General features: G+C 36.4%; 3 protein-coding genes across 5 annotated transcripts in view; 1 reads left to right on the top strand and 2 right to left on the bottom strand.

Moving 5' to 3' along the window:
- Nucleotides 1-7,681, bottom strand: part of RAD9B (RAD9 checkpoint clamp component B) — a 17,610-nt gene extending 9,929 nt beyond the window's left edge. Inside the window, exons 1-5 of one of the 2 annotated variants that reach the window (XM_023528213.1) lie at nt 7,552-7,681; nt 5,629-5,699; nt 4,671-4,820; nt 4,350-4,464; nt 812-911 (exon numbers count right to left, since the gene is read on the bottom strand). In XM_023528213.1, coding sequence (XP_023383981.1) covers nt 812-911; nt 4,350-4,464; nt 4,671-4,820; nt 5,629-5,699; nt 7,552-7,588 — 473 coding nt within the window. In that variant the 5' untranslated portion in view covers nt 7,589-7,681. The remainder of the gene's footprint in view (nt 1-811; nt 912-4,349; nt 4,465-4,670; nt 4,821-5,628; nt 5,700-7,551) is intronic. The other variant, XM_023528214.1, reaches the window with a different exon arrangement.
- A 92-nt stretch (nt 7,682-7,773) lies between these two features.
- On the top strand, nt 7,774-14,955 carry VPS29 (VPS29, retromer complex component). 2 transcript variants are annotated; one of them, XM_011355782.1, is made up of 5 exons: nt 7,800-7,887; nt 9,912-9,923; nt 12,066-12,257; nt 13,982-14,217; nt 14,463-14,955. In XM_011355782.1, exons 1-5 carry the CDS (start codon nt 7,885-7,887, stop codon nt 14,578-14,580), a joined length of 561 nt encoding a protein of 186 aa, XP_011354084.1. In that variant the 5' UTR covers nt 7,800-7,884; the 3' UTR covers nt 14,581-14,955. The 2 variants fall into 2 exon arrangements, with proteins under 2 accessions (XP_011354085.1, XP_011354084.1); XM_011355783.2 differs by lacking the exon at nt 9,912-9,923 and having other exon boundaries at nt 7,774-7,887.
- Nucleotides 14,956-15,431: 476 nt separating this feature from the next.
- FAM216A (family with sequence similarity 216 member A) overlaps nt 15,432-18,328 on the bottom strand; it is an 8,401-nt gene continuing 5,504 nt past the window's right edge. Inside the window, exons 4-7 of the mRNA XM_011355784.2 lie at nt 17,891-18,022; nt 17,625-17,804; nt 16,997-17,065; nt 15,432-15,856 (exon numbers count right to left, since the gene is read on the bottom strand). Of these exons, the coding sequence (XP_011354086.1) occupies nt 15,726-15,856; nt 16,997-17,065; nt 17,625-17,804; nt 17,891-18,022 (512 nt within the window). The 3' untranslated portion in view covers nt 15,432-15,725. The remainder of the gene's footprint in view (nt 15,857-16,996; nt 17,066-17,624; nt 17,805-17,890; nt 18,023-18,328) is intronic.

Below are 18,328 nucleotides of genomic sequence, written 5' to 3'. Positions count from 1 at the left end.
AAAAAAAAAAACATGTATTTGTCTAGTACGTGATATAAATTTGAGAGGAGGGGAGAAAAAAATGATAACCATAACTACAGGGAGAGGGAGAGTTACAGAGAGACTGGTTACAAATTTAGCAAATATAGCTATAAACAGGATAAGAGCTAGATTTATATACACCAATTATTAATATATGTTATCCCTGCCAATTGGGACATAGGAAGCAGGTAGAGGAGAAAGATTTATTTTTTAATCTTTGCACTCTTCTATAAATTTTAGATGTATTTCAAGGAGCATGTATTTAAAAACAACAAGGACAAAATATCTTTTGGCTCACAAAGTAATTAATGTTTAATGTTTAACGCTATAGCTTAACTGAAAAATTGAGTACATTCTCACTGACAAATAGCCTTACTCATTCTCTAGAGAAAAAAATGGAAACACTTAAGGATAAAATCAGTTCACATTGAAAACGTTAAAATTTCCTCATGCTGTGTGTTTTAAAGACTCAGACAAAAGGCACCATATAAATGCTAAGTATTATTAGATAATATATTTTTCTCTTCATATCACTATGTAGAAAGCCACTGATGGGATATATTTAGAATTTTCTTGGCCATTAAATTATTATTGCTATCATTAGGCAGTTATTATCTACTATTATCTTCTTCATGGTTTCTTCTTGATCCTATAAGATGATTTCTCCAAATCCAGTATTAGCTTTAAAAAAAAAAAAGTAACTGACATAAAAGCTCCAGGACATTCAGTCTTTACTCTTTCACGATACTATATTCGGTGAAAGAAAAATAAACAACAGAGAACTCCATACCTTGGTTGAATCATTAGTGTATTAGTACACATATTCTTTTCAAAAACAACTTGCAAAGGTTGACTTTCTTGAAAACATACATTATGAGTCCTTTTAACACCTTAAAAAAATAAAGCAACCTATTAATCATTTTAAGTGCAAAATTAACAGATTAAAAAAAATCTTCAAGTTTCACAGACAAATTTAAATAATAAAGTAATATTTGCTATCTGGCAGGTGCACGCAGCATAGAGAAGCACTATTCCTTAATGAATGTGTTTATCGCTCCCTAGTGGACACCAAGCAACATGTCAGACTCTCTGACCCACCAGGCAGTAAGAGTTCCCACATTCTTTTGAAATACAGATAATTTCTTAAGTGTGTGTAAAATAGTGATTGCCCACTATGGATCAGATATCTATGATTCTCTTTCAGTATCTGTCATCCAGGACTGATATTTCTGAATGGGACTTTTGGAATATAAACCTGAACATCTGGTCTGTGAATTCTTTGCCTCTGAGAAGAGTGTGTAGCAATAATGGCTATAGGCCTATATGCCAGGAGCTAAGGTACATATTTTATACACATTGCCTCTGATCCTCACAATATCCCTGTGGAGCAGGTACTTAATCTCAGAAGAGGAAACTATAGCTCGGTGAGACTAAATGGCTTTTCAAGGCTATGCTGTGTTGACGAATATGGCAGGTTCTCAAATAACATTTCATTCAAAATTATTTCATTATAATGTTGCTGAGATCAAGAAGGAACTTAAAACTTATTTGTATCAATTAGCCTATTGTAAAGTTGGTTTTGTTATACATCACTAAACAACGTTAAGTGGGGACTTACTGTATAGCTAGAATTTGAATCTAAGTTTGAACATAGAGCCCATGTAATAAAATCTGGGGCGGGCTATAACTCTCTACAGCATAACAATGTTGCAGTATGAATCAAAAGGTCTCACTAGAAACAAGATTTCCCAACTTATTTATTTTTTACTAATGTGTTAACAGCTACATTTATGAATTTCATAAATATTTACTGAGCACCTACTATGTACAAGGCTGTATCAGTTAGCTTTTGCTGGATAATAAACCAGTCCAAAAATCTAGTGGCTCAAAATAACAAACATTTGTTATTTCTCACAATTCAGTTGAGTGATTATTCTGGTTTAGGCGGGCTTAGCTGTGGCTGGATTCATCTGAGATGGCCTCTTTCATGTCTGGGGCGTCAGCCGGGACAAGTAGGAAGGCTGGGATGGCTGAGGCCTCTCACCACATGGTCTCTAATCTTCCAGGAGTCTACACTGTGCTGCACTTGTTCTCATGCCAACTGAAAGGTTCTTAGTTTAATGGTGGAAGCTGACAGACCTCTTGAGGCCTAGGCTTGGAATGCGCATAATATCATTTCTAGAGCATTCTATCGATATCGAAGCAAGTCCAAAGCCAGCTGAGATTTCAACTAGGGAAACAGATTCCGGCTTTAGAAGGGAGGGACTGCAAATAATTTATGAGTATTTTTTCGGTAATCTACCATACAGGGACTATTTTAGGAGCTGTGAACTAGCCAAGAACAAATGGGACAAAAATCTCTATCCTTACAGAGCTTATGGTCTAGTAGGGGAGAGAGACAATAAGAAAACAAGTAAGTGAAACAACGGGCATGTCACATAGTAATAAGCGCCACAGGAAAAAAAGAAAGCAGAAAGGACACTAGGCAGTGCCAGTGGAGATAGGTGGCAATTTTAAATGAGGAGGTCAAGAAAGACCTCATGCAGGAGATGCCTTGGGAGCAGACCTGGAGTAGGTGAAACAGCCATGTAGTATCTGGAGGAAGAGCCTGCTAGGCAGAGGGGGTGGGGCCACAGGGCCTGAGGAGGGGGCACACCTGAGTGTCCAGATCACAGCCACTGTAAGGCTTCTCGCTTTTACTCTGGGTAAAGTGGGGAGCTTTTTGAGAGTTCTGAGGACTGGACTGATATAATCTGACCTATTTTCAAATGATTAGTGTGGCTGCTCTTATAGGGAGACACAAAGCTCAAAAGTTGGCATATCTTACCTATTTAAAAAATATTTTCAAGTTACTTTTGGAGGGATAGGTAATAGGTGCACATGGCATGAAATTCAAAAGACACCAAAGAACAGACAGTGATCTCACTTCATCCTCACAACAATCCTGGAATGTGAGGGTTAAGATTATCCTCATTTTATGGAAAAGAAAGTGAAGGTCTGAGAGCTTATGTACTGACGCAAAGCTAGCAAGTGGAGAAGAATCCATACCCAAATCTGTGATGTCAAGGCTCACTGTGCTTTTAATCATGCTCTTTACATGATTCTGCTATTATATGAACTGAAGGTCAAAGAAGGGGAAAAATAATGTTAAATCAATGATATTTTTCAGAAAAAAAATTAAAGAATATAGTTATGAGCTAAAATAAAAATATTACGATAAACGTAAGGCAAAATTAAGAAATATGAGATAAATGGTAACACTAAGACAACCTTCCAGAAGGCCATTCTACTACAAAAAAAAGATTTGGACCAATATCAAAACTACAAGTTTTTTCAAAGCATACAATTCTACCTGCTAACTTCGAAATAAAACAGCAGCAATCATAATAAATATACTAGAGCTAATACTTAGAGAATGTGTCAGGCAATCTTTTAAACACTTTAGAACTATAACTTCCTACAACTCATTGAATCCTCACAAAAACCAGAGGGCCTGGTACTAACATTATCCCTAATCTACCTCTTGGGAAACTGAGGCACAGAGTTGTAAAATAATTTGCCCAAGGTCTTAGCAAGGAAGAGGCAGAGCAAGATTCCACCCCAGACCTTTGGCCTTGATGTTGTTAATTACCATGCTATACATATTTCAGCATGTAAAAGTCCTACGAGTACAACATTTGAATATCAACCAAGCAAGGCTGGGAGACAGGAAATCTGTTATACAGCTTGGTGTGGCAGAGAGAATGAATGAAGGTTTGGGCTCCTAGTATTGTGCAGCTAGGCTCAACTACAGGTTCTGCGACTTACTAGTTCTGTGACCTTGGGCCAGTTACCACGCTTCTTTCAGCACCAGATATAATACTGTCTGCCTCCTAGAGAACTTTAAATACAGGTAGGCATTATTCTTTTCTGTTCTTACCAAGGCACTCCCACAGAATGTCATCAGCAGCCATTTCATTTTAGAACAACCAAGTGTTTGAATTCGAATGGACATTTTAAGAATTGGTTTGACAACAACAACAAAAAAGAAAACAAAAAAGAATAAGAAACAAAGAAAAAAAAGGAAAAAAAAGAAGAAACTGGTTTGTGTTGCAGGCAAAGCTTGTGCCACTGACAAGTAAAAAATGAAATAATATCAATCATCTCACAGTACTCCTATAGACACAAGTAAGATCATATTTTTCAAGTACTTAGAACTGCTCTACCACAAAACTACACAAATTCGAAGCAATAATGCAATGGAAACTTTTGACATAGTTTGAATATTCTAAACATGAAAAATACTAACAAAAACCACAATACATTAAACTAGTTTGATTTATACCTACCATGTCTGCAGAAGAACCGAAAAACCACTTTGCACTTATCAGATCTGGTGAATATTGTGCACTTTTCTACATTTCTTTCGAGGGAATTCAGACATCTAAAGATGGGCAGAATCGACTGTAACACAAATACATTATAGAACGGCACATACTTAATATGGATGATTAGTTTAAAAAAAACTAACAAGAGTATGTATATTCATAAATGAATAGATTTGTCCTGCACACCATTTAAATCAAGTATTAAGTACAGCATAGATGTTAGGTCCTATATACTGAATATTTCTACGTATATAATAGAAAATCAGGGCCATTCATATTTACCTTCATTCCCAATTTGCAATTTAAATTTGATAATGTGTCATTCTCATTCATTTCCACTGAGGCTGACCATTGATAATGTTGGAAAAACACAGGAGAGAAGAGAACACATCCATATGCTGACCGGCATGAATTCACAGATCTTAAAGCAAGCTGGAAAAATAAAATAATAGCTATTTAGGTAAAAAATCAAGTTTCTTTAAATGATTAATTAAAAATTTTCTATTTAGTTTAAAATTACAATTAAATATATTCAAATAAGGCTATAGGATATTAACTGCATTATATGGCTATATTATACATGTGAATTTTATATAATATGGACTGCTTTATAGTGTGAATTGAATTTGCATATGAATACACCTCTGTGTACATATCTGTACTGAATACATATAGGCATTAAATCTAAAATCTTGCTTGTTGAAATTGTAAAATTATAAATGCCTACAGGGGGCTTAACTTTAATGCACAATGTGGCAGAAGGCAATATAAGAGAGTAAAAAAAGATCGTGGCAAAATGGTGATCTCTTGTCTTGGCTAAGGGGAGAAGCCTTGAGTCAGTGTCAGCCAACTACTCCCACTTGGGAATGCAGGGCCCAAACTGTCAAATCTTCTGAGTTTTCAAGAGAAGCAGGAAATTCAGATTTTTATGTGGACTTTCCCAACTTTTAAAGGTTAGAAATTTAGGTCAATTTTTTAAAAAACATTGTGCAGTCCCCACAAAACACTTCCGCAAGCCACATCTAGCCTTTTGACTACCAGTCTGTGACTTCTGGTTTAAATCAACTGGCTTATCTGCATGATTTTTAAATTCGCTATGCTCTAAATGTATTCAGATATAAATGAACAGTGAAAGGAGTAATTACAATTCCCGATTTCCTAGTTAACATTCGATCTAGACTGAGATCTTTAAACTTCTTTTGCCTTAATAGATGATCTATTAGTTAACTTTCTTACTTACACCTTTTTCAGATGGATCTAGCCACAGCTCATCACTAATTCGTGATAGAGCATGGATTGCTTTCCCAAACACTACGGAGAAAAAGAAAGGTGCTGCTTACATGCTTTCTCTCAAACAATAAAAACAAATCATAGGACTACTTCAGCATTATAAGATGCAAATTCATAAAAAAATGTTTTACAGATTAATGCTACAAATTGCTTTAATACAATATAATACCCTTGTCAAAATGTCAGGCTTATAGTAAAAGCTCAATAAATTCACAGAAAGAGTGTGTGAAATAATAAAATGCAACAAAAATTCTTTCCGTATGTTTGCAGTATTGCATGGAGCTACTGTAGCAAGCCAATTTCCATTCTAATGTATTTTGATACTTGGTTTAAATAAACGTATCCCCCCTTCCCAAAAATGTGTAAAAACAGAGCATGGAGAGGATGGTTTGAAGTTTTTAGTAACTTGACAGGTGGCAAAGTCAAAACAAGTCATTAGAAAGAAAGTATAGGCACTCAAGATGTATCTCTGATGTTTGAGGGTAGTATGAAAGATGCCACATCTTCCCATGGAACACACTTAAATGCCCTTTCAGTAGGAGGGCTGAATGCAATATTGGTCTGATCTGGTATGACACTTTTAATGTTCTTATGGCTTATAAATAAGTAAAAAATGTGGCAAACAGATATGGACTATTACACTACAATAAAAATGGATGGCCATATCAATCCATGGAAAAGTAGAAAAAAGGAAAAGTAATTCCAGATTATAAAATCTGGATCATACTGCTTAAAAATCAGAAGTGTGTGAGTTGTGGGTGTGGGCCTCAAACTGAGAAAGACACGATGACCAGAAAAATAAAAAAAAGAGGCATTTGTCCCTTTTTACCACTTCACATTCACCACTTTTTCCTGGAGCTGCCTAATGCAGACCTTTCATTAATCCAATGAATATTTATTGAGCACCTTCTACGCTCCAAGTACAACCCAAGGCAATGGGGGTATAGAGATGAACAAGTCAGTTAGGTATAGTTCCTGCTCTCATAGTGCTTACAGTCCAGGAGGAAAAACAAAATTAAAAAATCATACAAATAACTTCTTACCAAGAACTAATATATACACTGCAAAGCAGCACTTTCTAGAACGCTGAGAACACGCAACAGTAGGGGGCTTTTCTCTTCCCTTCCCTTCCCTGTTCATTAATACAGTTTCACAGATGTTTTCAACATAGGGGAAGCCAGCCTCAATACAAGATACCTTTCAATAATCATTTTCAGGTTACAGTCTGCAGGAAACCATTGGTTTTCTAAATAGACTTTCTATAGTAATTTACATGTCTAAGTACCATTTACAACAAATAATCGTCCCTACAAATTCCCATTGATTATTGACCTCTTCACATGCATTTCCATTTCGTTCCTACAACAAACCCTATTGATGATGAGAAAGACGCCATCTTTCTCATCTTACAGATGAAGAAACCGACCCCGGAAGTGATTCAGTGGCTTGTCGCAGGCCATAAATTTAAAAATGGTGGGATCTAAAATAAAAACCAGGTTTATGTTTTTCCCATGGCACTAAAATACTTTAACTGTCCAAGCTTCCCACCCCGCCCCCCACCAACTCCTCCTAACGCCATATTATCCATATTTGGTGGCCCACGCTCTCAGTCTGTCCCGATGGTGCAACTTCATTTCATGGACAGCTATGAAAATAAATATTACATATAAACGGAAGCACACGGGCCTTCATCCGCCCCTCTGAAGCTAAAAGTACCCTGGGTGGGAGGGAGGTTGACTGTGGCCAGACTTTGTGTCCTCCGCCCTTAGGTACAGACGCAAAGGGGAAGAAGTAAGACGACGGTGGGGACCCCCCCACCATGAACCTTAGCCTGTCCCTTTTCTTCACAGTAAGGGAAGAACGGCCAAACCACCTTTAACCTGACTGCCGTTCATCCCGCACTTCAGCATGGCTGCGGGCCTCAACCAGCCGTGGGGACAAGGCGCGCCTAAACTAGCCGGCCCCAGGTGCCCGGATGTTGCCCGCGCCTTTAGAAGCTTCGAGATCTCACTCCTCCCCTCCACTTCCACTCTATCTCCGAGAGCCGCTTTGCTTTGCGGCGGGGAAGGGCCTCTGCGGGCCTCCGTAGGGTGGTCTCTTGTCGACCTCGTTTCTCATTGGTTGTGAGTGAGGTGGGCGGGTCGCCGAGGAGTCTGAGGAAGAGGGCGGCGGCGGTTGTGGTGACTGAGCGGAGCCCAGTGACAGGATGGTGAGAACGGCAGCTGCGGCGACTGAGGCCTGTTTCTCGGCCGGGGTGCTGCGTCGTAGGGAACCGCTGGGAGTCTGGGAGAGGGCTTGGGTTACCCCGGAGGCCTGGGTGGACGCGGCCCAGGCCTGGGGAAGGCCCAGGAGAAAGGCAAGGGAGGGAAGGGAGCGGCCACCTCTGGAAGCAGCGGGCGCTGGCCTTGCATCCCCGCCCCAGAGGACGTCCGAGGAGGAAAAGGGCCCCTCTCAGCTGCCAGTCCTGTCACGAGACGGGCACGCCCGAGTGGGGAAAGGCCTTTAGGCCTGTGCTTAAGAGTGTCTCCGAGGAAGGGGCTCTGGGACTCCGTTTTCAGTTGTTTCCCTACTTCTTCCCCGAAAAAAGCACCTTCCTAGGTTGGGTGTACACCCCATGTGGCGAAAGCTGGCTTCTCAGGTGCAAAACGGGAAGCGGCGAGCAGAATTCTTTTACCCATGTTAGTTTGCCATCTAAGGAAAGGGGTCAAAAAACATCTTTTTCGCCGCTGAAATAACGTGCAGCTGCCATTGCAGTGCGTAGTGTGCTCTCAAAGGACTGCGTTTGGCTCTTCGAATTACTGGAACTACTTGTTTATTTAGGGTGCTGCGACCCTTTAGAGTGAGATTCCTCAGTGGTCCGTGAACTCCTTGAAATTGGTTAGCAATTTTTGAAAATATGTACGTTTTTGTGGGTGAAGGACCAGTATTGGTGCCAAGGGGTAGTTAGGGTCGTTTAGTCATTCATCGGACCGCCCCAAGGCCGGCCCATCCCTCTCTCACACCCAGTAGGTTCCTGCACCTAAGACCTTCCTACATAAAAACTCAGAAGCTGCTACTGATGACGGCTCATAGCTGTCATCAGTTTTCATAGGTGCCCTTGACCCCCTAAAAAGTTCAGAACAGTGTCAAAAGGAGCTCTGATTATGTTGGTATTTGTGTTCATGAAGTTTAACTGTAAAGGAACTTTTCTTTCTGATGAGTATTCATTGCATTTTAAAGATTATCTCGATCCTATAACAAACATAGTCTTCGAGGTGACTTAGAGACATGACAAAGATTTATGGTATATGCTTCTTTATATAATGTAAAAGGCTTTACGTCCACTTTTGATTTTTGCTTCTAAACAAACTCCAGTTTAGAGCAATTCATTTTACAGTAATTTTGATGCAGTTATAACTGGGAGAAGATGAAGTTTCCTGAAATGTTCCTGAAGTTCTTTTTGAGAGGTGAACACTTTTTTAGGGTAGTCATATTGGAACATCACTTTCATATCAAATAGAATTGGGCAAAATTTAGCATTAGCCAATTCTTTTATTATTAAAAGCATTTTATTTGGCAAAGGAGACTAGAAACGTTCAACACTCCGTAGTACCCAGAGTCTACAGGCAGCAAATTCAGGTGTAGTGATGATCCAGTTTTATCCAGAGAAATGTATTGGTTTTTATCATCTTTAGTCGGTGACTTCACTACTTGATAATGTATTCCTAGTGCTGTGAGATCTATACAAAATAATGACATAACTGTAGCATAATTTTACAACTAGAATTTTGAACATAAGATAAAATCTATATACTTGAAGCATAATTAGGCTTTAAGAATCCAGAAAATGTTAGCTTTCATTGAAGCTATTACTGCTGAATTTTCATAATTATCTTATAAAATTCTAAATAGAACAGTCAGCAAAAGGGGATGAGAGTCGATGTGAAGAATAAGATTAGGAAAAGTGGAAGAAAATGAGCAAAAATATTTTCAAGTGGGTGTGCGTGTGTGTATGCGTGTCATGTTTAAAAATACAGCCAATGGTTCTTTTGATTTATGAGCAAAGCTGATTTTTAACATTTTCTTTCATAACACTCAGAATCATTAACAATTGTTTGCATTTTCATTTGATATGAGTTTTTTGTTGTTCTTTTTTTGGTTTGTTTCTTTTCGTTGCTTTCTTTTAACATTGGTCATGTTTCACCCTTTTTTTTTCATTCCCCTGTCTGCAATCAACTTCTTCATTCCACTAAGGCTGGGCACAGAGTAAGTTTCTTCTCTTAGCTCCTCCTAACAGTGGTGGTTGGGTGTCTTATTACTTGGATTTTCACCCTTTTAGAGTCTCTCAAGTAGAAAATAACCAAATTCCTATGCTTTGATTGGGTTGGTTCTTTATTTGAATTTAACAAGACTACCATTTCCAGGATCTTTTGCTTTCTCAAAAGACTATAATCTACATCTAACTGTCAAAGTGTGGAATTTGGACAAGTATGACATTTGTTATGTGACAGTATTTCCCATATAACTTTGTTAACTTGCAGGAAACCAGAGTCCTAGTAAGGATCCTTACTAATTTGAAATAATTTCTATGTAGTCATTCATACAGTTATATCTTTAGACTGCTGATAATCTGGGTACACTTGGGTATAATCCACAGTGTTCTAGAATTTAGGTCATCAGTCATAAAGTATCATGTCTTACTACTGTTCTCTCTAGCTCATTCAGATTGAACATCTTGTTCATTATTAGTCCCAAACATTTTCAACCTATTATGGACATATACTCTTTTATGAGTTGAGGTTATTCTATTTTTTAATATAGAAGTCTGTTTTTTACCTTTTTCTCAAATGCCAGCTTCCCACATTAATTGCATACTTCAATCCATATCTGAAGGGATCCCCCTCTAAAGATTAAATTGTTCTCTCGGTACTTTTGTATTGATTACCAGTGAGGGTGGAAACTTCCTGGTGGTTTTTGGTTTTACAGGTGTTCTGTCCACTAAGATCTGTATTGAAACAATGTAAGTTATTGAGCAAATGCCAACTGAATCTACTCTTTATAAAGAAGAAACTTATCTAACAATTTCTTTTAAAGTACGCTAATTTTGTAACCTTGTGTTACTTCAGTTACTCTACATCCTAATAAGTTCTTTTCCTTTGTAATCATTTTGATATTTGTTACAAGATGAATCAAGCTTGTTTCAGTAATAATTTTAATCTCACACATTTTGTTTTTGATTAATTTCAATTTACAAAGTCTGATGGCAAAACTATTTTGTTTTATCCTATTTTGGGTATTTAATATTTTCTTTGATAATAAAGAATAGTCGTGCCTTCTTTAAAACAGTTAAAGGGCATGCACTTTATGGATGGGATGTCTGTGTGGGAAAACATGCTGTCATTGAATGAAGGTGCTTATACTAATGAACGTGAAGAAATCCGTTGTTGTCCTTATTTTTAAATGACTGAATTAAATAATGTTTACATGTAAAATCTTGAAATTTTAAAATTAAAATTTTATCGGATCGAGGTTTTTTTATTCTATAAGTACAAAATTTATTTTTGTCATCTGAGACTATGTTGCCACTCTAAACCACCTCCTGCTAAATTCATCACTTATTTAGCTGATTTCTTTTAATGCTCTAATGCACATGAAAGATTATGAAAATGTTATTTTAAGTTTGGGAACTAAACTGAGGGTACGTAGGCAATTTAATCTAGACAATGAAAATACGACAGGATATTTAATAATGATGGTAACAGAAGATAAAGATTATAAATCAAAAGCACATATTTGCCCTATTGAAACTTCTTGAAACATAGGCTGTTTTTATTCATCTGTAATGTGTAGCTAATAGTTTCAAGAAGCAAATATTGTAAATTTTGGGCCCTGTTCCTTCAAATAGTTGTCAGTCTAGTAAACATAAATTATGGAATTAACTTTTTAATCTATTATTATGTTTTTAACAATTCTCTTTATTAATGTTCCTGGAATCAACACAAGAGGTTTTACACTAGAACTGCAGAAATAAGAATTAACCATATCAGTCTTCAAAAATGCCAAATTCCATAGGGCCCAGCAGTGTATTTTTCATTTTGTAATTTTTTTACTCACTGTAATTTATAGGTCCCTAAATGAATCACTTTAGAATGCTTGAGTTTATTTTTGGTAAATAGAATGATCTGTATTGTGTATGCATACTTGTTTGTGACCAAAATAAAAGAAGATTGATTTATTACCATATGTGTTTATATATGGTCATGATAAGGAACTATATGAATAACTTCTGCTCATTTGTGTTCTGGAATCTTTGATTAGTTTAATTTAAAAGGGGAGTTATTGGAGGAGAGTATCTTGTTTTGACATCATGTTTAACATTATACCTTGTCTTACCTTAACACTTTAAAGTTGGTGTTGGTATTAGGAGATCTGCACATCCCGCACCGGTGCAACAGTTTGCCGGCTAAATTCAAAAAACTGCTGGTGCCAGGAAAGATTCAACACATTCTCTGCACTGGAAATCTTTGCACCAAAGAGAGTTATGACTATCTCAAGACTCTGGCCGGTGATGTTCATATTGTGAGAGGAGACTTTGATGAGGTGATGTATTTCCCTTTCCTTCCCAATGTTTCCTTTTCTTGATTTTCACATATGAAGTTTTATCCTTTAGATCGGTTTCTCAACTGTTGACTTCTTTTTTTTTCCAAGTATAAAATTACTACACATACCCCTTCCTGTTTGAAAATCACTGATTTTAGAGTGCTCAATACACATATTAAGTACTCATTCTTACTAAATCGATATGGAGTAAAAGTGATTTGTCACTATCTTTTGTAGTACTATTATTTCATTTGAAAGTTTTTGTTACGAACTTCTCACCACCACCACCTCTACCAGCTTGTTCCAAGTACCATATTACTTTCCTCTGTTCCAGCTTCCTGATTCTCCCCTTCCTCGTTCCACAGTTTGTTCTCCAAGTAGCAACCGGAGTGATCCTTTTTAGGTGAAGTAAGATCCCATCACTGCTCTGCTGAAAACCCTGCCGTGGCTCTCTGTCTCAAGGGTTAACTATAAAGGGGCCTAAGGAAATACTGAGGAGGCGATAGAACTGTTCTATATCTTGATTGTGGCGGTGCTTACATGTCTATATGCATTTGTCAAAACCCCTTGAATTGTACACTAAAAAAGATAATCGTACTGTATGTAAATTATACCTCAATCAACCTGACTTCAAAAAAGAAAAAAAATGAGAAGTTCTGGAGTTCCAACTTTGCCTATTAATACTGACATTTTAGGCAAATTACATCCTCTTAGTTTCCTCCTATGTAAATATAATTGGAATAGATGATTTTTAAGACCCCTGCGAGTGCTAACATTGTATAATTTAGCATGATAAAGCTGATTCTAGTATGAAAAGTTGATGTTGTATCTCTGGAAATATAAGCTTTTTCACAAATTATTTAACTTTATTGGTGTTTTATAATGGGCTTCTTTAATCCAAACTGAATGAGCATACTGTCTTTTTTAAGTGGATTTTTAAAAGAGTTTGGATAAACTAGAGGTGGCATAGAGGTGAAAGACAGGAATGAGAAGGGAAGGGACAGACACTTCTTATCAATAATTAGAATATGGTTCTGATTTGTTACAAACATTAGGAGTTCTGTTTATGTTATACTAAAGACAGTTTCAGTAGCAAGAGTTAAAATTTTTTGCTTCTAATTTGCTAAATTCACAGACCCTGGAGCCATACTACCAGGGTTTGAGCTTGGCTTAACCACTTACTATCATGTGACCTTGAGCAGGTTATTTTAACCTCTCTGCCTCAGTTTCATCATCTATAAAATGGGATCATAATAGAACCTGCCTCTTAGGATTGTTCATATGAGATAGGTCGATATTTATAAAGCCATTGGAATAGTGCCTGGTTCATGCTAAGTACTATGTAAATGTTAACTATCATTATTTTAAGCCATCTTTATAGCTGTTAAAGCTTGAGGTATAATTTAAACACACCTTAGCCTACAGGTCATATGCCTAGGGTTTTAGGTAGAGGAAACTCACAAATTTGGGAGAATTAATTATTTCCTACAGCATGCCCCAAAACATCCATATTCTATAAAAATAAACACAATAAAGGGATTGCATGATAAATTCCAGTTGTTTTGAGTACAGTCTCAGCCTTAGAGACTGAGAAGAAATCAAATTTTAGTAAATGTGTTGGTAGTGAAGCAAAACATCCATGAGATCAAATATTTAAGCAGGTTGTTTTTTAAAAATCAGTATCTCTAAAACATATTTTTTCTTGTGTCTCTTTCTTATTTTAGAATCTGAATTATCCAGAACAGAAAGTTGTGACTGTTGGGCAGTTCAAAATTGGTTTGATCCATGGACATCAAGTTATTCCATGGGGAGATATGGCCAGCTTAGCGCTGTTGCAGAGGCAGTTTGACGTGGACATTCTTATCTCGGGACACACACACAAATTTGAAGCATTTGAGCATGAAAATAAATTCTACATTAACCCAGGTTCTGCCACTGGCGCATATAATGCCTTGGAAACGTGAGTAGTATGCAATTTCGGAATTTGGGGGGTTTTATAAATTTAATAATTGCATGTGTGACATTTCATACAAGAGAAATGCAACCATTTAAATAATAGCCTTTTGGCCATCTTCTTTGGGTGATGATTCTTTTTAATATGTAACAACCAGATTTCTCCTTAAATCCAAATTGTCATCTTAAATTGGAATTTATAGTGTTGCAGCTTTTTGGTACAAAACACTGACATTATTTATTTTCTTCCAGAAATATTATTCCTTCATTTGTGTTGATGGATATCCAAGCTTCTACAGTTGTCACTTATGTGTATCAGCTAATTGGAGATGATGTGAAAGTAGAACGAATCGAATACAAAAAGTCTTAAAGCCAGGCCTGTCTTGATTTTTGTTTTTTTTTTTTTTTTAATTCCCCTGTTCAAATCAAGTAATTAAACATTTAAGAGCCACAAAATTGTATCACTTTTATAATATTTTGCAGTAAAATATATCATCTTCTGTTAATATGATGTTCTAAGCTTCTTGTAAACTATAAGAATTTATTTAGTTTAAGTATATGATTTCTATGAAAAAATGTCCACCACACATTTGGTCACATGTTAAGAAAAATTTATCCTTGTAAATATCTTCAAAGTTGATATTTGGAACTTTATTACGAAAGCAGTGCATGAGGAAAAAGAATCTGGACTTCCTTGTATACATTTTTCTCTTCTCCAGTAATAAACAGTTACTTTTCATTTACACTTTCTTGATAAACTGTGTTTTAATTTTTAAAAACCATAAAAATGAGAGACCAAATGAAACTGTGGACAAGTATTAAAGTGATAAGGTAGATGAGATGACCTTTCAGAGCTCTCTCATTTCTTAGAACATTCTGGGTCATAATGTTGGACTTAGATTTCATTTTCTAAGTAATAGCCGTATGGAAAGGAAGTACCCAAGACAATATATAATGTAAAGAATTCTCTCATTAATACAACTACTCCCAACTTAATCTAGTTTGAGAGGACAAGTGTTTGGCAATTTTCATAAAATAGGGCAAACTGATATTTCCATTTTTAAGTTGTATTCAAGCAGCAAGTATTTATTAAGCACCTTCTTTCAAGCCGGGTGTTCTCTCTATCAAATGCTATTCTGTATTAGAATACTTCAGAATTTTCCTCAGACCAATCCAAAAAATACTTGTCAGATATTCTAATGTTGCTGTTTGAGGACTTATAAACAGGATGAATGTGTCTGTCAGATTTAAATTAAAAATTCAATTTTAAATGACAAAATTTAATTGTATCTAGCTAGAAGTAAAAGCATATATTACACATAGACTCTATTACACAAATATTGGTACATGGAACTACATCAAACCAATTACAGTGTTTTAAAAGTTTCTGAACAAACCAAAATTACTTAATGACTTAATGACGAATAACAATACTATCCTAAATGTGGAGAGAGGGCACAATTCACAACTGCCTCTCCTACCTTTGGCACATCATCAATCTACAAGACAAGATTGTCAAGTTAACATTAAATGTTCTCCCCATTCTTCAATTGAGATTGATTGCATACACTTACTTAGTAAATCTTCCTTTTTTTCTTCATTAATGTATGATTCAGAATCATTTGTAGAAACTGAAGATAAAAAAAGTTTATAATGTGTTTTTGAAATAAAATTATATTTCATCTTGAAAATTGAGATTTGTATATAAGAACCTTCAAAATGACCTACCTTATTAAAAAAATTTTAGCAAAAACATTGCAATTTACAAAATTTAATAACTCCCTGTTCTCTCATGTCTCTCTTTAAAATATGATACCCAGTACTGTATTCTGGCCACGTTATTGTATAGCAAATTCTGTGTCACTGAGTCCAATTTTCCCTTTGCTTTTTAAAATCTTTCAGTTAGAGGGAAGTTAGAGCTTCAGCATTCTCTATCTTCTTTAAGTTCTTTCTCTCTTCTCTTGGGGATCACAGGGATCTTTCCCCTACCTAGAGTTTCCTCCAGCTGTTCTTTTTGAAACTAGAGCTATCTCCTTTCCTGCCATTTCCCTCACTTCTTGGATAGGCATTATATGGTATTTGAAGCAGAGCTGAGTGGTGCTATCACACAGCAACAGGATATGGGTTCAGAAAGCCTAACTTCCTTACTTCCTTTCCACTTCCCTACCCACTATTAAGTAGGAAATTACTTAATTTCCACTTAATCCTTTCCACTTTATCCATTCTGAGGAGTACTCCTGAGCATTTGATTTCTCTTGCCTTTTTTGTATTCTGTAATTCTTTCCAAGTCTAGATTTGTTCGAGTTGCTCTGTAAAATTTTAATAATATCACCTGGTTGGCTTGCTTTCACTGGTTTGTTGAATATTAAAATGATATCGGTGATATAGCCCTTTGTAAACTATTTGATGCTATACAAAATACGTTGTCCATCAAAAAAATGGCAATATTTCATAAAAGAGGTGCTATAGCTGGCTTGAGAAATCATGTTCTTGTGAATCTGGGTTTTGACAAATTCATTCTTGGTTAAGTCTCTGACCTTGATATTATAAATACCTTTATTTAGAATTACAAATAGCTTGGCTCTTACTCCTCTGAGCAGTGTGTTCTTTTGAATGAAAGCAGAAACTATTATTTCATGTTTAATTGTATTTAGAGCAATAAAGGCAAATCACATTCTAAATTTTTATGTCTTCTGTAATAGAAATGAAACTATTGGGTTTAATATTTTTTAACCATAAGATCTTTAAAAATTCATACTTCTAAAATTCCATTTACCTGATTGCATGTCTACCTGGTTTTCTAAAAATCTTCAGCGACTTACATCTCGTTTTAGACATATATCCAGTTTTTAAACTATAAGAAAGAGAAGCATCTTAATTGGAACTGGCAAAGTGAACATCTGCCAAATACATGTGGAAGACCATACAAATTTTCTTTATTAAACTGCCAAAGGAACACTTTTAGCCGCTGAATTCTCCTGTGACTTAACCCTGAAATGCAAAGCCAACTATTGTGAAGGTTGAATACTTAGGCTTATCTCTTTTTTCCTCTCTCTTTTTGTTGTTGTTGTTTATATAGTATTGTCCTGTGCAAAAGCAACCATGTGCTTTTCCTTTTGGAAGTGTATTATTTTGAATTTGAGTGGGAATCACTGAAAAGGGCAGTCTTCCCATATCTCTAGTTGATCAAGAAATGTTTACAGTTCTACAAAATAAGCTCTAAAAGAAGTGGCATATCCCAGTTAGCTCAGTAAAGAGGCATTAAGATAACATCCTTTTGTGTTTTTTATACAACCTGTTTTGAACTTAGCACCAAGTAAACATATTAGGGAATAGGAGCTTTGATATCATTTAGCTACCTTTCAACTAAAATTGGGGTACATTTTTCTCCTTTTAAACAATAAGTAACAGATCCTTCTTTGTTTCTCACTGGTCGCCAAAGGGAATGCTGCATGATCATTTCAGGTACAGATGCAGCTACATTTGAAGGCCCCAAGTCGTATCTCTCCAGTTGGTGTCGCCATGTTGTGCAGGGGTAACGGTGTTTCTGTGAGTAACGAGAGCTGAGGTGGCTCCTGTGGTGAGTGAGGATACCTGTCATACAAATCACCTCTTGTTAGTTAGGAGACTCTCTTGTTTCTTGCGACAACTTGTGAGAAACTAGCTGGAGGTGCACCTGCTTGGCTTTTGAGAGCCATGCTCGATCATATGCATGTACTGCCTCTTCATTAACATCCTCAGATAGTTTGCATTATAAATCTTAGCAATGTTGTACACATAACGCTTCTGGCCCATGGTGAGGTCTGGATGCTACGAGAGAACGAGATTTACAGGCTTTTATCTGAAGGGATGAATGTTCAGCAGAGTTGTACTGTACCATACATTTTATTTATGCAAATTTAAGTATGTTAATTTGGCCCCCAAAAAGAGAAAGAAATGGCCATTTAAACAGTACAAATAACTCTGCTTGTCATTTCCACTTAAATAATTCAGATGCCCAATGAAGTTTGAGAGCAACTACCCTAGAAAAATAAGGAAAGGAAGAATCTGCTGTTATGTCAGTGAGTCTTAATTCCCAGATACCTACCTCTCAGTAGTGTGGGCATCTTGTCTTCGAT

Source organism: Pteropus vampyrus, unplaced genomic scaffold, assembly GCF_000151845.1.
Source record: "Pteropus vampyrus isolate Shadow unplaced genomic scaffold, Pvam_2.0 Scaffold23, whole genome shotgun sequence".
Lineage (NCBI taxonomy): Eukaryota > Metazoa > Chordata > Mammalia > Chiroptera > Pteropodidae > Pteropus > Pteropus vampyrus.
This window is presented reverse-complemented; position numbering and strand designations above follow the sequence as displayed.

Excerpts from the sequence above, each read along its gene's own strand:
- VPS29 (XM_011355782.1), top strand. Across the intron at positions 12,258-13,981 it reads TGAGAGGAGACTTTGATGAG|AATCTGAATTATCCAGAACA; the intron begins GTGATGTATTTC and ends TTCTTATTTTAG. Across the intron at positions 14,218-14,462 it reads GCATATAATGCCTTGGAAAC|AAATATTATTCCTTCATTTG; the intron begins GTGAGTAGTATG and ends ATTTTCTTCCAG.